This window comes from Arachis hypogaea, chromosome 10, assembly GCF_003086295.3.
Source record: "Arachis hypogaea cultivar Tifrunner chromosome 10, arahy.Tifrunner.gnm2.J5K5, whole genome shotgun sequence".
Taxonomy (NCBI): domain Eukaryota; kingdom Viridiplantae; phylum Streptophyta; class Magnoliopsida; order Fabales; family Fabaceae; genus Arachis; species Arachis hypogaea.
Genome location: NC_092045.1, coordinates 2683708 through 2700815, shown reverse-complemented (window position 1 = coordinate 2700815; position 17108 = coordinate 2683708). Strand labels below are relative to the sequence as shown.

Genomic DNA, 17108 nt, shown 5'->3' with positions numbered 1-17108 from the left:
TCATCAAATACTATAACACTATTTTAATACTATTTATTAATAATTTAAATAGTAATTTGTTAAATAGTATTAATAATAATAGTATTTAATAAATTAATATCATCAAAATTATCATAAAATACTATTAACACTATTATTAATATCTTAATTTCATAGGATATTTTAATAATATTATCTTTTTATAATATTGTTAAATACTATTAATAATAATGATATTTTAAATAGTAATTTGTTAAATTATTATTAATATTAATGATATTGTTAATCTATTAATAATATTATTTTTAATAAATTATATTTTTAATTTAATTTATGTTTAAATAGTTATCTTTAATAATAACACTATTAACACTATTTAATATCTTCAATACTAAGAATACTCTAATAAATTTATATCATTATTTTAAAATAATAGTGAATAATATTATTCACTTTAGAATTTTTTAATTAGCAAGAAAAAAGAATGGCGTCGACGTAAGTCATAAAAGAGAGCTATCGGTCGGATCTATATCGTTTCGCAAACAAAAGGTGAAAAATCCTATTTGTGTACTCTGTTGTCAAATGTAAGAGGCCAAATTAGTTGGGATAATTTACTAACAGTGAATAATGTCCAATATTCGTCTTTTAAATAATTCGCTCAGCATCGAGGACTATTGGAAAGTAATAGTAGTATAAGATTATGTTTGGTTGCGGCATCCATTTTAAGAATGCCATGTGCTTTAAGAAGGTTGTTTGCCACTATCCTAATTTTTTGTGAGCCAACAGATGTAAGAAGTCTGTGGGACGAGTTTCTTTTCTGTATGGTGGATGATTACGCATCAACAAGCACTACAACATGCAATGGGTTGACAAATCATTTGCTTAGGAATTTAAATGACATCCTCCTACATCATGGAAAAATATATTACACAATACGATTTACAAGCTCTAAACTCGAACAACGACAATGACAACTTCATGCTTAGAATTATTCAAGAAGAAATGTCCATCAAAATTTCTCAAGAAGACCTGTGTTCTATAGAAGAATTGAATCATGACCAGTCTGCAGCTTTCAGGTGCATTATGAATACAGTTGTCTGGAGGCTGGAGCATTCTTGTTGATGGACCAGGAGGAGCAGGTAAAACATTTTTTTACAGAACTATAGTTGCAGACTTACAAAGTAGATGACATATTGTCTTGGTAACTACATCCTTAGGAATAACTGCAACTTTACTGCTTGGTGGTCGAACAGCTCATTCTAGATTTAAGATCCCAATCAATGCAGAGCCATCATCCATGTGCAATATAAGTAAACAATCTGATATCGCAAAACTGATTAGGCAGATGACAGCGATAATTTGGGATGAAGCACCAATGGCTAATAAAGAGACAATGAAATCATTAGACCGCACATTGCGAGGCATATTAGAAAACAATAATCCATTTGGAGGAAAGGTGATGGTTATGGGTAGGGATTTTCGCCAAGTATTACCTGTTGTGCCGAAAGGAAGTAAGTTGCAAATGATTTATGCTTCTATTGTTAAATCACATTTGTGGGCATCAACAAAAATTCTCCAATTGCGACAAAATATGCAATCTCTTAATGATCATAATTTTGTGGAGTATCTCATGCGAATGGGGGATGGGATTGAGCCTACCATATATGAGGACTTGGTACACATAGAAGCACACATGGCAATACCAAGAAAAGGTGAGGCATCATTACACAAATTAATAGAAGAAACTTTTTCAAATTTGCAATCTCATGAGTAGGATGCATCTTACATGGTGGAGAGAGCGATATTGACACCCAAAAAAAATCATGATATACAACAGCTAAATGATATAATCATCAACTAATTTTCGGGAGATGAACGAATTTTAGCATCTTTTGATGAAGTAGAAGGAGATACAAATAATCTGTATCAACAAGAATATCTTAACTCAATCTCTACGGATGGATTGCCACCTCATATATTGAAGGTAAAAAAGGTGCTCCTTTGATGTTACTGAGAAACATAAATCTTAAGGCAGGCTTATGCAATGGCATAAGGTTACTGTGTCGATGACCTTTTCAAACATGTTAGACGTAAAAATCCTAACAGGCCATCACTTTGAACAAAAAACTTTTCTGCCTCTGATAAAACACAAAACAACTGAAAATTCAGGATTACCCTTTGTGCTTATTAGGAAGCAATTTCTGGTAAGATTGAGTTTTGCCTTAATGATAAACAAACCACAAGGGTAAACTATTCCTAAAGTAAGGATTTATCTTCCTAAACATGTGTTTAGCCATGGTCAATTATACGTTGCACTCTCTCGAAGTGTTTCTTAGTCAACCACAAAATTTTAGTCAAAGAAGGAACATTAGTTGAAAAAAGTGGACAATTCACAAAGAATGTGGTGTTCAAAAAAATTTTGTTACTTGCACCTCAGATAATTTATGTGCTTAGCAAATACGTCCGTCTTTTTACAAGTATAATCCGTGTATTATGTAATTTTATCATTATAATATCAACATTGAAATAGATAGTTTTGTTCACTAATTTCAACAACTAATAGCTAAAATTTTTAATAGATAAATTGATATCACAAGAGCTCATCAAGATACGTCAACAGATAAGAGAAATGAACTCAAACATCTCTTTTACCCAACAGATACGCACCAACTAAGATTCACATAAATTATAGAAATTTTATGATACAATATTGAATATATCAATATTGATTTTTTAAGAAATTATGGTATGCAATGTTTATATTTACTTTGAAAAGAATTCAAAATTTAACTTTTTTAGATGTTGATATCAATCTCATGACTTTAGAAAAAAATTATAAAAATTAAATTTTAGCAACCAATAAAAAATACAGGTATGTCTTATTTGAGATGTATCATTACTTAATCTAAAGTAATATATAAAATACTATTGAAACATATTGTGATACATATTTAGTTTAATAAATTACAGAAAGAAGGATTTCAACCATTATGGAGTACATGAAAAGATGAGCAATCAATTGCATCAATGAGACCAATCGATAATAAAGTAAATATTACAATATTAATGATAGTGACAATTGCATCGATGATACATATTTTTGCTTTAATATTATTATTCACACGTGAAATTGAATGACGTTCATCCACTCAAAATTTATTCTATTGGTTGGGAATGTATAGTTAAAATAGACAAGACTCAGTTATGCAATAAATTTTTAGTATGTAATAAATAAAACCGTCTATTTTGACCTATATACCAATTATGTTAAAAGTTTAACTTTTTTTTTCAGCCATGAACTCAGAAGAATACAACTAACTCATTTTGGTATAAAACAATATCATTGTAGGTAATTGTTATTAAAAAAAATACCTAACAAATCAGATGTAATATTATTTAATTTACATTTTGTCAATAATAACTCAAATTATAATCATTTTTTTGTCCTTTCAGAAAAAAATAAATTACCATTTGTACCCATGAAAGATACAAACACGGACAAATATATCCATATAAGAATAATTGTACCCACGGAAGTTTTCGTGTGCCAAGAATACCTTAATAGACCAATTGACAATTGTGTAACCAACGTCCGGTACTCTTGGCACACAGAAACCATCTTTCATGGTTATAATTGTCTTTTTATTTTTATATGGGTATATTTGTCAACATCTGTATCTTTTATGGGTACAAATGGTAATTTATTCAATAATTCAATACAAAACAAGATATCTCAATTCTACAGGTTTAAATTGAATTTTTCTCTATAATAAAAAATCAATTTAATTGAATATACCTGAAGCGTTTATATAGTTATTTTTATGGTAAACAAATTTGACAGTTTTTCAAGACGCAAGAAGTTATTGATAAGGAAATATATGATGAATTACGAAGGATTTTTTTCAGGTACACCATCTTTATATCTCTTTTTTTATTAATTATCTTATAGTTTGATATTTAAAAAAAAAGCATATTCATTTCTTCTGTGTTTCAACTATTTGTAGGAAAATGAAAGACAAACATAAATTTCCATAATATTTACACATAATTAACCTTTTGAAATAAGTAACATGCATTTTGGTTTATATATATTCTTTTTAAATTAGGATAACATTTTTGTCGTTATTTTATAAACCATATCTATTTCCGATAATATATACATATATTTATTATGTGCGTTTATAATTTAACAATTTTAGTGTTTTTTATGATAATTTTAATTTCAACTAAATTATCATATATATAAATAATACTACGTTAAATTTAAAATAATAAAAAAATATTTATCTGATAAATTTAAAAAATAAATAATATATTAATAAAAAAATAAAATTAATTTTTTAAAAAATAATAAAAAGTGACTAAACAGACACGATAACACCTGTTGAGTCGCTAGTATATGTAAATTACTTACCATGCATCTAAATTAAATTCTAAGTAAATCCTTTTATTTAACTAAACTTGGGAAGATTTTACTTCTAACCTAATTCTTGCCTTCTTGCCATAAAGTTGTTACTAGGAAACAAGACCATGAGTAGTGTAATATGTTAAATGAGATTAGAAATTATATAGTTGGGAGGGAAGGGGTATAAGAGGAACATCACATTAATACTTAAAAAATAAAATACCACAGATACCCCTCACCGACGGTTAGAAGGGAAGTGTTTCTATTTTCCAACCATTGACGAGGAAGCAAAGTACGCGCGAACCGACCACATACTAAGCAGCACGTTGTTTCACTTTCACCCATGATGCCCGTACGATGACGTGTCCGACAGTCCCCAATGGAGATCCTTCATCAACAAGCACAAACTGACGAATCCCCCAAAACACCCTGAGATTCTTGTCCCTCAAAATACGTTGCTTTAGAGTCCAAAAGAAAAGAGTTGACCCCACTTGACATTCTGGTAATTCCATGTAAATCCTTTGTCCAAAATCGAAACTTTGCTCTTTTTGAAGCGAAACACTCAGCTAGGTGTTTGCAAGTTCCATCCTTTTTCTTCCACAATTCAGATCTAAGACCATACCCCCCAAAATTTGGGTCTCTCTGTGCTGGAGGAGGAACATTGTTAACTAGGAGCCTCAAACAGGGTCAACGGTGAAGTCTTTTTTCCCTTTTCACTTTCATCAGCTCAGAGGAGAGAGACACCGGGATTTTTTGTAATATATTTGTATTTTTTGTTTTTTTGTGAGTTTGGTTTTTGGTCATTGCATAAGAGTATATATATATATAAAATTGAGGGGAATAATGGGGTTGGTTGGTGTCCAAGAGAATGGGGACGGGAATGGAGATGTTCTATCTGAGATTTCATTGGGGACCAAGCCCAAGTACACAAGGATGGACTCTGATCTTGATGAGGCCGAAGAAGAAGACTTGCCATCATCTAACAAGCATGATTCCAAGAAATATATAATGGCTTGTGCCGTCTTTGCCTCTTTGAATTCAGTGCTTCTCGGCTATGGTTGGTAATTCTATTTTATTATCTTATCTTTGATCTAATCACATTTAATTTTTCTGTGGTTCATTTAGTTTGGGACCCTGCTTCTTTTCTTTTATCATTGAGTGGCAAGAATATGTGTCAGTCCAAACAAATAAGAAAAGAATAAAACCCCACTATGGGGGCTTTGTGCTGTAGATTATAATAATCACAATGGTGAATGCAAAATGTGCTGTTTGTGCAATTTGTAGCACAGCTTTTGTTGTTGAGGTTTAGGGAACAGGCTATATGGACAAAATGTGGATACAAAGGTTACTTGTAAATTCAATGAGATAGTTAATAGTAGAGACAGTTAGGTACTAATGATTGAACTTAGCAAATTCATTCTCTTACTATAAGGGCCCATTGGTTCATGGCAAGAGTTATAGAATGCAACCATGTTGTTTAATAGTTGTTGAAACTTGAGCATCACCAACATGAATTTTCTTTATGATATTTGATGGGACCACATCCAAGTCCCTGACAAATTCAGTTCATATTTGCTTATTGTTTTGTAGATGTTGGTGTTATGAGTGGAGCGATTATATTCATTCAACAGGATCTGAAGATCACTGAGGTTCAACAAGAAGTTCTTGTTGGAATTTTGAGCATAATATCGCTGTTGGGTAGTTTAGCAGGTGGAAAGACATCTGATGTCATTGGTAGAAAATGGACAATTGGTTTGGCTGCTGTTATCTTCCAAACCGGTGGAGCCATTATGGCTCTTGCGCCTTCTTTTAAAGTACTGATGATAGGAAGACTCTTGGCCGGGGTGGGTATAGGTTTCGGCGTCATGATTGCGCCTGTGTATATTGCTGAAATATCTCCTGCCATTGCTAGGGGATCTCTTACATCCTTCCCTGAGATATGCATAAATTTGGGAATCCTTCTTGGCTACATATCAAATTATGAATTTTCAGAGCTTCCACCGCATATAAATTGGAGGCTAATGCTTGGTGTGGGACTTCTTCCTTCGTTGGTTATTGCTCTTGCTTTGTTTATCATTCCTGAATCTCCGAGATGGCTTGTGGTGCAGAATAGAATTGAAGAAGCGAGGCTGGTGCTGAGGAAGATAAGCGAGAGCGAAAAGGAGGCTGAGGAAAAGTTGAAAGAAATTCAGGTAGCTGCTGGATTAGCTAATGCCGAGAAGTATGAAGCTAAAGCTGTTTGGAAAGAAATATTATGTCCTTCACCTCCGGTTCGAAGAATGCTTATAACTGGTTGTGGAATTCAATGTTTCCAACAGATTACAGGCATAGACACAACTGTGTATTACAGCCCAATAATCTTCAAGAATGCTGGTATCACTGAGACCACTCAGCTTCTTGCAGCAACAGTCACTGTTGGCTTCACCAAAACACTCTTCATCCTGATAGCTATATTTCTGATCGACAAAGTGGGGCGAAAGCCGTTGCTTTATGCAAGCACAATTGGGATGACAGTCTGTTTATTTAGCCTGAGCCTCTCTCTAGCTTTTCTGGATCATGCAAAAGTTGGGATTGTATTGGCAATCCTATCAGTTTGTGGAAATGTAGCTTCTTTCTCAGTAGGACTTGGCCCTATATGCTGGGTTCTGTCATCAGAGATATTCCCTTTGAGACTTAGAGCTCAAGCATCAGCTCTTGGAGCCGTCGGAAGTAGGGTAAGTAGTGGCATCATATCCATGTCCTTCCTCTCGGTCAGTCGCGCAATCACAGTTGCAGGAACCTTCTTTGTGTTTGGCATCATCTCATGTTCTGCCGTCGCCTTTGTTCATTATTGTGTTCCAGAGACAAAAGGGAAGACTTTGGAGGAAATTGAGGTTCTCTTCCATGATAAAGATGATGAATCACAGGGAAATGAGGTTGAAATGGGAGATGTAGAGCGCCTGATGCAGAAGTCATGAGTTTGGTGGCATGCCACAATCTTGAATCTTCATACTAAACTAAATTCCTAAGATATTTTCAATATCATACTAGTTTGGTGGCTGGAAAAATTATTTAGTTATAGCAGAAATTTACTAACAATGAGAAACTTCATTCCAATGTTCTTAGAACCACCTAGCACCAGTATATATGATATGCTAAAGCATTTGTTGATATAAAATATATTTATGTACCTTGACTTTTTTTATTTCTATTTTTTACAGTCTATTGAAAAAGGAGTTCAGATTGCATCATTTTATCTCAGCCATAGTAGGAATTTGTATTGTCTCTTTCCAACATGTGTTTGCATTTGTTGCTATTTACCTTGTATAATATTCGCTTTCTTAAAAGGTTTATTATTAATAGAATAGCGAGATGCGTGTATTCTAATTCCACCAAGATAAAAAGGGTTATTATGTTAATAAAGAATGGCAGTACTTGTAGTTGTACTATAATTGCAAATTAAATTGACTGTAGTATGTAAAATAAAAAATAATAATTTGTGTGTATTATTTGAGTTAAATCTCAATTTAGCCCCTAAAATTTAGACTGCTGCTCAGAATAACTCCCATAATTTTGTTGGTCCCAATTAGAACTCCCCAAATTTGCAATCGTGGCTCCAGTTTATCCCTACGATCATCTCCGTCATCGAAATGCTAATCTGACGCAATTGCATGACACGGTGGACACTATTTAAACGACCCCAAACCCTTTAAAAACTACATCGTTTTAGTTTTTTGTGGGTTAAAACTCTCACCAGATTAATATTCTGGTGACGAAGATGATCGCAGGGACAAAACGGAGTCATGATTGCAAATTTGGGGGTTCTAATTGGGGCAACAAAATTATGAGGGTCATTATGAGTATCACATCAAATTTTAGAGACCAAATTGAAATTTAACTCGTATTATTTATATAAAAATGATTATGTGGATATTTAATTATATATTATCATATTAATAAGAGTAATTAGTTATTAATTTTGCAAGATGAGAACATGAGAGTCTTAGCCAAGCCTTGGTAAAAATTTGTTATTTCTAAGACTTGAACTCAAAACTATTTATTAAGAAAAAACACTTATCACTTAACTAATATTATATTAATCTAGTAGTTATAATAATATGATTCACAATTTTAAGTATATGGATTAGGCCCCTATGTTATATTGTCAGGTAACAAATATGTGTTTGAACTAACCTTGGTTGAATCCTTGAAAGTAGGTAGATCACTTGTAAGTGTTTGCCACAACAAGTAGTGTCCATTTATGGTTCAAAGGAGCTATGTTGTAATTTCCGAATAAAATATAGGGAGAATTTAGAATTGTGTGAATAGTGAAAATTTCCACTAAATTTGTAGAGAACATATTTTTTGTTTTGGTAACCCTTTTTCTATTATAAAAAAAAAAATGAAGATAAGACACTGTGAGCATAGAGAGAGTGGGACCAAAGGTTCATGACACATGATATAAGGATAAAGGTTAGTGTCTAATTTAGATAGGAAGCTGAGAAATCATTATCATAAGTTATAATGGTCCTAACCAAGAAAGACAAACATATATATTCTTTTCTGGAATGTCAATCAATCTGTACCTTTTCCTATGGCAAATATCCAATACTAGTCTAACCTTTGATGCTGGAATAAAACTGCTAAATTTATCATCTTTCTAACTTTCTAAAATTAATTACAAACTTTAAATGTTGCAGAAGATGCAACAACTTGATATGATACTATCGACAATGCTTCCCTTTACAACCTTAAGCTTCTTACTATGCCTATTCCATAGGTGCACAGCAAAACTCTCTTTGCTAATTTGCTCCTTCTTCTTCTCCAACCATGTTCCATGAATCTCATCTCTTGGCCTCAAAAACAAACTGCTAATCCCTCTCCAATCCACAGGATAAAATGCAGATGGTGGCAGAACAGTGAAATTCTCAAACCTTTCTTGCTGGTTCCTTCTCACCCTAGAAACCACCCTTGAAATCAAATAAGGACCATTATGACCCCATTTATTCCCATCAAAAGTGAGTGCAAATTCTTGAATGAACTTGAAAAGCAAAGGGTGCTTCTTGTCAAATACCAACACTGCATTGTTCAAACGACTCCATTCACCAGTTCTTGGATCAAGATTCTGAGCTCCAATTGTGTTCCTTAATTTGGAGAAGCTCTTCAAGACCACTACATCAGCATCAATGTATGCACCTCCAAACTTGTACAACAATGCAAGCCTAAGCAAATTGGAGAGGTTTTGTCCCAAGGAAACTTCACCAGGGTTCACATTCCCTTCCTTTAACTTTTGAAACCATGATTCAGCATGAGTTCCCTTGAATATGTATTTGAAATCAGGTGCAATGGCAGTGACCCTGAATCCATTTTCCACAAAAGGATTCAGAATCTGAGTTCCTGTGTCAGAATCCATTGACTTTGAAACTATGACCAAACAAGCTTCACGGTGAGACTTGAACAAGCTCTCCACAGAAAGCAATTCTCTTACACCAAATGCCTTCAATGGTGAAATCCAAGTCATGAAGAACCTGAACTTGCAAGAACCAGAAGAAGAGGAATTGCCATAAAAGAAGGCCTTGATTCTGGACCGAAACAATGGGAATTGAGGCTCTTCTAGAAGTAGGCTTCTGAGGCCACGCTTGTGGTGCCTTTTCACTCTTGTACGCCTTCTATGCTGCTTTTCAGTGATGGGAAAAGGAGGAAAGTTTGTGTTTTGAGGGAGAAGCGCCAAATGGGTCTTGTTAATGGGTGGTAAAGTTTCTTCTTTTACCGCAAGGGACACAGAAGAAGCAGGAGGCCATTTGGTGTGGTGTGTTGGAGGGGAAAGAAGAGAGAGAGGGACATGAATCCAGAACACTGTGAAACCATTGTAGGTCAAGAGAAAGAGGAGGAGGAGAGCATATAGTGAAGTGGGGAGAGAGAAGAGCAGAGAAAGTAAATATCTTTTAAAGTGCAATGCAGAAGAAGAAGAGAAATGGTAGTTCTCTTCCATTGGCTTTCAAACATGAACAGGAACAGAGGAAAGGAGGGAACTGTTTCTTGGTTCAAAAAGTTTTGTTTTGGGTTGGTTACCGAGGCAGTTGCTGCTGCTACAGAGAAAAGAATAATAAACTCCTCCCAAACCCCATGTTTATATTAGAGACATTGTGGGTGGTTGTAGTGGAGTTACAGTTACGTCCTTTCTCTCTCTCTCTTTTTATTTTTTTCCAATGATTTATTTTGGGGGTTGAAAATGACAATGTGTGAGGCTAGTGTAATCTGTTTCTTCTATATGGACCATAGTCTTATTTTTGGGTAGAAAGGGGTGGTCAAATATAAAGCTCTTTGTATTTTTTGCTCATTTCAAGTTCACCTCAAGTCCTTTCTTTTTTGCAAATTGAAGTCTTCTCTTAAATCAAATTGAGTGCAAGTAAATAGTAGGAGGGAAAACAAAAAAAGGTTCATATGAATTGGAGACTGCTCTCTTGTTCATTACGTGTAGATTACTTTGCTTCATTTGTTTTGACGAATCAGAGTACATGGATAAGAAACTATAGATAAAATCTAGAATATCCAAATCTGTACTTTGTGAAGTGATTTCCTGGTTGGTGCTTCATTTAATTTTTATTTTCAATTTTGCTAATAATCGTGCTTACTTCATATGCTTTGTTTAGACACTTGTGTGTGTGTGTGTGTGTGTGAGAGAGAGAGAGAGAGAGAGAGAGAGAGAGAGAGATGGCTAATCAAGAATATTTGAAAAAATATCATTGTTGATAGTTGATACACAAACTATACAAGGCAACCCTCTGTTGACTTTTATATACAAGCATCTAGTGTAACTAGTTGGACGAAATGAAGTGATTTGCAACTAAACTTGCTGAGGCTGTACATAGTTTTCCATTTGCTGAGCTTTCAACGAACTTTACATGATTCAATGACCTCACTAACAGCTTTATGGGTCGCAGGAGAAATCATCTTTAAGGCCAAATGAAATTCCTGGAAACAAATATGATTAAAGACTTAATAGTAGTAAAAAGATGACTCCAAACATCACTTTCAATAATCCCAATATTTCTTGCTAGCTTCACAGTTTTAAGCCAAGGTAGTTACATCTATTAACAGCTACTTACCACAAATCTTTCCAACACAGGCACAAGAATGGACAAATTATGATCTGGAAGATTGTTGGCAACTGCTTCGTGAATGTCATTGCTGTAATTGAGAAAGGAAAAAGAAAAAATCCCTAAGATACACATAACAAAAAAATAGAACCAAAAGAAGAAAAGTATATTAACCTGTCAGTGGATAGAAAGGCTAGAAGCAGTGCTGAATAAGCCTCCACGATCGTTTTCCTAGCTTCTTTTTCCCCTTGCAGAATAGCTGCCTCCTCATTCTGCATGATGGAGAACAAGATGAATGAAGATCAGAATCAAAATTCATACCCTTCTCCCCAACCATTATAGTCTAGATCACACAACTTATATCTAAATGGTTCAAGTCTCTGATAGTAAGTAAACAAAAGAAGATCATAATACATACCAGTAGCAGATATTTATCTTCATTGCTATCCTCACTTCCACCTTGGTTAGCCAAGAAAATAGAGCATAATAATGGAATAACATCCTTCCGAATCTCATGGTCTAAGACATCTGAGCATGGTAGCAGAACACTGGCTGCTGCAAGCCGTGATCTGCAAAAACATCAGTAGCAGCGATACTGCAATAGTGAGACAATACATCTTGTTATCACAATACAAAAGCTCATTTTGTTGTTTACATTCTCCGTAGCATATTATAATTTTGATTTTGTCCTAGAAGGGAGGTAACTACAGTTGGTTTTTCTATAAAAAGGTGATCAAATAGAAAGTACTAACATCTATAGATAGATACATGGATTTCACAAAGAATGGGATCCCAAACTTTATGCTACACTGTAATTATGGGAATATTAGTGACGATATAATTCAAGCTGCGTTTGGTTATTCCAAATTAGAAATTTTTTTCCTTTGCTTAGCAAATCTCTTGATTGAATACCAGTATTGCCAGTAAGTAATTATTTAAATTACCTATTATGGCCATCCTTCTCTACCAAGTTTACAAGCAGGCCAAGAATAGCAACAATAAAATCTATCTCATGATCAGTGAGATGCCTATCATGTCGATGGTCTTTCACACTGTTTGGCTTATTTTCCTTTATGTGAAAAGTGGGCAATGAAGATGAACTGAAAGAAGGAAAATGCTGAGCAATTAACAGAGGCATAATCTCCAATCCTCCATATTCAGCAATTTGATGACAGCCAATAGGGTTGTCATTAGTCAAATTAATCAGCACCTACAATCATACAAATATACAATATTAATTTATAGAGATTCCAACTTACCAAAACTAAGGAAAGAATGATATAGAGAAGACACAAAACAATAGATCAGAGAAAATCATAAAGATACCTTAATAGCAGTAAGAAGGCAATCAGTGAGAAGACTGGAACCTTCTTCATCATCAACATAGGAACTGGAACAATCGACATCCCCATTGCTCACACTAGCCTGTGATAAACATCCTTCTTCAAATTCTCTGCTTGTTACCTCATATTTTTTAGCATGCGACTTTCTTTGCTTGATTGATGGTAAGTCCCACTTAGGAGGTGCAATGTCATCCTCATCAAATGCAAATGGATCTTGATTATCATCTGAAATTTCAAGTTGGATCATACATGTTTTACAATCCGCACCACTAGATGATGCACCACTAGATGGTGCAAATTTGGAAGGATTGTCTCTCATATTCGGTGAATAACTGTATGTCATTGAAGTGCTGGGAGTTTCAGAAACTGATAGAGAACTTTTTAACTGGCTGCATCTCACAAGTTGGCTCTTCTGTGAAAGATCAATCCTCTTTATGGAAGATTCTCTCTCCATATGATAGCACATTCCAGTATGGTTTAAAGTGAGACTCCCTGCAGTGTCATGTATAAGAGCATTCAGTAATTCTTGATGAGCTTATCACAACACTACTAAGCATTCACAAATTTGAAGGAATTTTCTTTACAATATGACTATAGCTTCTACATAATTTGGGGGAGAAAAAAACTCCACCTTTAAGGTCTGTGAGAAGATCCAGTTCAGAATCATGACTTGTGGTAGAAAGAGAAATGGGATTCTTGTTATCATTGAAAATGGTAGAAGCATTCCGACTTATGCACACATCTTGAAGTTGGAAGATTGTGGAGGGACATGGGTGGGAAGAATAATTGATCAGTTGTAAGAAATGGAAAGAAATAAAAGTAAAATAGCATGACAAGAAAAGAGAAATAAAAAGACAAAGCAGCAAAAGGAAGAAGTTACCCCTTTATGCGATCGTTACCTGAGAGAAATTTTATGATAGTTAAAATCAGCTCCACAAAGGAAATCGGAGTTGCTTGAGGAATGAGATTCCGTTTTAGTCCAAGAAAATGAGCCTGTTACGATAAAGTACATACGATTAATGATGAATCAAGAATGCAGCAGGACATGAGTATACTATACAAAGGGGAAGTCAAGGAAGTAAGACTCAAGATGAAAATCTAAACTATGTCTATTTTAGTTTTTGTCGCTTTCTGAAAGAGAGGGAGGTTGGGCTAGAATGAGTAATAAACCTGGTTGTCTTCACTAAGGAATGTCGCATTTTCCATGATCTTCAAGCATTTAAGAAGCAAAGTAAGGCTTTTTAGCTGTTTGTCATTTCTAACATCTTTGGTAGATAGATAACTATCCTCCACCCAGCACTGAAACGGCAAACCAATGGTTCTCCCCAATTAAATTAATCTACAACCAGATAGGGCTTCAAAACTTGAAATCAACTAGAACAAAAGACAAGCAACTACTTAAATTGATTCCCTGAACATAAGGGAATTGCCCATATACGGAGTACGGACAGACACAATATTTGATCTTAGAGTAAGAAAGATCAGATAGCAAATAATAATAGTCACTCTGTTTTATAATGTCTGTAAAACCTCTGCAGTTTTCTCAAGTTATTTCTTATAAAAAAAATATACACAAATTATAAATTGAACTGAAAATACAATCTCACACCTTCAAATGCGACTGGCACTTCAAGGTAGTTTCAAAGACAGCATCAAGTCCTCCAAGCTCCCTTAGTTTTTCCTTAAAATTTTGACCAGTCTTACATACAGCACCAGAAGTTTCTGAAAACAGATTCCCCGTCATTAAGAAACAATATCAACAATAAGAACAATAAAACAAACAGCTCAAAGAATCATTAAAACTAAACAGATTTGGTTATTCATTGTTAATTTCGTCCATTAAAAACATACAACATATAACAGAAGAATATCTTCAGCCAATAATATTTAGAGTAAAATCTGGAAGGTGATATACACTACAATACCATAAAGAGAAATGGAAGATAAACAAGCCTTCTCGATGATCAACAATGCTAACCATTCCGGGCATAACTCTGGCCTCTCTATGCTGTTGTCAATTTGACAGGTTGGCTTCAGTTCTTTACAACTTACTAGAATTTGTTGAACTATAGAAAAAATTGCAACAGAACTGGAGTCCCATCTTTCTCTTGTATTTTCTAATGAACCGACATTCTTATGCGACACTAGAATTTTCGGACCAAATTTTAGTGCCTTATCTGCGCCATCCGTGGAGACAAGTGGTCTCAACAACTTGATCAGAAATAGAACACAATCAGGTGATTCAAGGAGGTTATCTTCTACACCCTGAAATCAAAAGAATATCCAGTAACATCAGGCAAATTGAAACCAATAGGATTGACAAATTAAAGCGTCCAAACAAAAGCAGAATGGAAAGTATGCCATTGAAAGGTCACCCTTGCACAGAAAAGGTCAAAAATAAAGTCCTAGCATGTTGAGACGTTGAAGATGAATTTCATCAGAAAGAATACAAGACTTACATCAATGGTAAGAATGTAGAACAGAGTTGCAGCTGCAACATTGCTTGGAAGATCATGAAGACTTAGGCGCAAAATAGCATCAATGATTGTCTTTGCGATCCTATAAAGTAGAAAAATCAGGGATTATCACCTAACTACCCGTGAATACAATCCATATTTCAGTTCAAAATTCCACTACTATGCCAGTTTGTCTCACAGCCCTCAGCGACGTAGACAATTCAGTGATTCACAATGATAAAATCCAAGGACAAACAAAATTTAAAATTTGTGTAAAATCACGAATCTATTATCTATCTAATTCTGAATACTTAAATGGAAACATGTATATTACTCATACTGCGCCAAAACCGCAGGAAACTCTATCGGAAGAAAAACACTAACCAATTCTAATGATACTGAGCACAAAACATCAAGCAAACACTACTTACTTCTTAAATCATTATTGCACCCACCAAAAGTTTAAAATTTGGAATTACCTTGAATAAGCCCCAAAGCCAAAATTGCAAAAAGAAATTTTGTTTTTTAAGAAAAAGTTTCAATCTTTTTCATATTAGTACATAGATATCGAATAAATCTTTACAAAGTGATGTACCCTTGAGCGTGGAGGAGGCGGCGCTGTTGCGCGGTGGCACAAATGGACAACAAAGAGAGCAAGCTTGTCCTTCTGATCTGAACCGGTTGGGACCTGCGGAGTCCATCAATGGCGAAATTTACCTCGTCGATGCGCTCCATTACCTCGCCGAATTCCTGCGCCTCTATTAGCGTCGAGGTTTTAGCCGGAATCATTGCAAGGGTGAGGTTCTTTAATGCATTCTTCTTCTTCGTCGTCTTTAAATTCATCTTCTTTGTAATCAAGCCTTCATTGTGCGTCCTTGTTCTCTTGGACTTTCTCTTGCGGAAATGACCGTTAGTGGAATTGGTGTCTTGGGAAGAGAATGGCAAAGAGGAGGAGCATAGGGCGACGCCGTCGCCGGAGAATTTCGCAGGAAATATCATGCAGATTCGGCGACCGTGCGTGCGTAGCACCATGGTTTCGGTTCTTGAACTGAAAGAAGAGAAAGTGAAAAACAGGGGGAGAAAGAAGGAGTGAGATTTGAGAATGAGAAGTGGAAACACCGTTTTCTGTTAACGGCGCCAAATTTGAATTTGTCTCGTTGGGCCTTGCCAATCATTTCTTTTGGGCCAAGTTGCGAATCTGTCATTTTTACTTTTGTTTATGGACCAGTCAAGATTATTAACTCAAGGCCCAAAATTAGTACCCATAGTAGAAGCCCAACCCAGTCAACAAATTCAAGCCTTTCACTAAACAAATTACAAAAGTCTGACCGAAAAAAAAATGTTACTTAAAGTTAACTCATTAGCCAATAGCCATTAGCTTATTATTTATTATTTATTATTTAAAAAATATTACTTATCCTTTAAATTTTCAGTCTTTAGTTTAAATTAAATAATATTATTTAATTAATTTAAATATTTATTTTTATAAAAAAATATTTTTTTAAGAAAAATTACTTATTTTTTAGTTTTTCTCTATGATGTACTGACACGGACCCGAGACACGATACGACTCGACAGGACACACGTCAACACACAAATTTTAAAATCTTATAAGACATAGAGACATGTATATATATAAAATATAAAGTATTTTTTAGATAAATCTTAATGATATTTTGATATTTTACTGATATTAAAATATAAATTAATTTTTTTAATTATTTTAATTTTATTTTAATTATATTAAGTATTTAACATATTTTTTATTTTAATAAATAATAATATATACTATATCTAAATTTATTTCAAAAATATATATTAAGAATAAGATTAAACACGTTGACAC

The 17108-nt window shown here is 34.2% G+C and overlaps 3 protein-coding genes across 4 annotated transcripts; 1 reads left to right on the top strand and 2 right to left on the bottom strand.

The window, feature by feature from the left end:
• The first annotated feature begins 4515 nt into the window (after positions 1–4515).
• LOC112714617 (probable polyol transporter 4) lies at positions 4516–7614 on the top strand. Of its 2 annotated transcripts, none has more exons than XM_025766247.3 (2): positions 4516–5441; positions 5975–7614. In XM_025766247.3, the coding sequence occupies exons 1-2, from the start codon at positions 5228–5230 to the stop codon at positions 7339–7341; spliced, it is 1581 nt and encodes a 526-aa protein (XP_025622032.1). In that variant the 5' UTR covers positions 4516–5227; the 3' UTR covers positions 7342–7614. The 2 variants fall into 2 exon arrangements, with proteins under 2 accessions (XP_025622032.1, XP_025622033.1); XM_025766248.3 differs by having other exon boundaries at positions 4632–5445.
• A 1248-nt stretch (positions 7615–8862) lies between these two features.
• On the bottom strand, positions 8863–10429 carry LOC112718119 (uncharacterized protein At4g19900). The gene has a single exon (XM_025770019.3). The coding sequence runs from the start codon at positions 10353–10355 to the stop codon at positions 9051–9053; it is 1305 nt and encodes a 434-aa protein (XP_025625804.1). The 5' UTR covers positions 10356–10429; the 3' UTR covers positions 8863–9050.
• Positions 10430–11076: 647 nt separating this feature from the next.
• On the bottom strand, positions 11077–16350 carry LOC112714616 (wings apart-like protein 1). Its single transcript, XM_025766246.3, has 13 exons — positions 15858–16350; positions 15266–15365; positions 14732–15071; positions 14416–14528; positions 13977–14105; positions 13706–13799; positions 13438–13548; positions 12790–13298; positions 12408–12673; positions 11882–12032; positions 11638–11735; positions 11473–11554; positions 11077–11338 (listed from the first exon to the last, which is right to left on the bottom strand). Exons 1-13 carry the CDS (start codon positions 16292–16294, stop codon positions 11255–11257), a joined length of 2514 nt encoding a protein of 837 aa, XP_025622031.1. The 5' UTR covers positions 16295–16350; the 3' UTR covers positions 11077–11254.
• Positions 16351–17108: the final 758 nt, after the last annotated feature.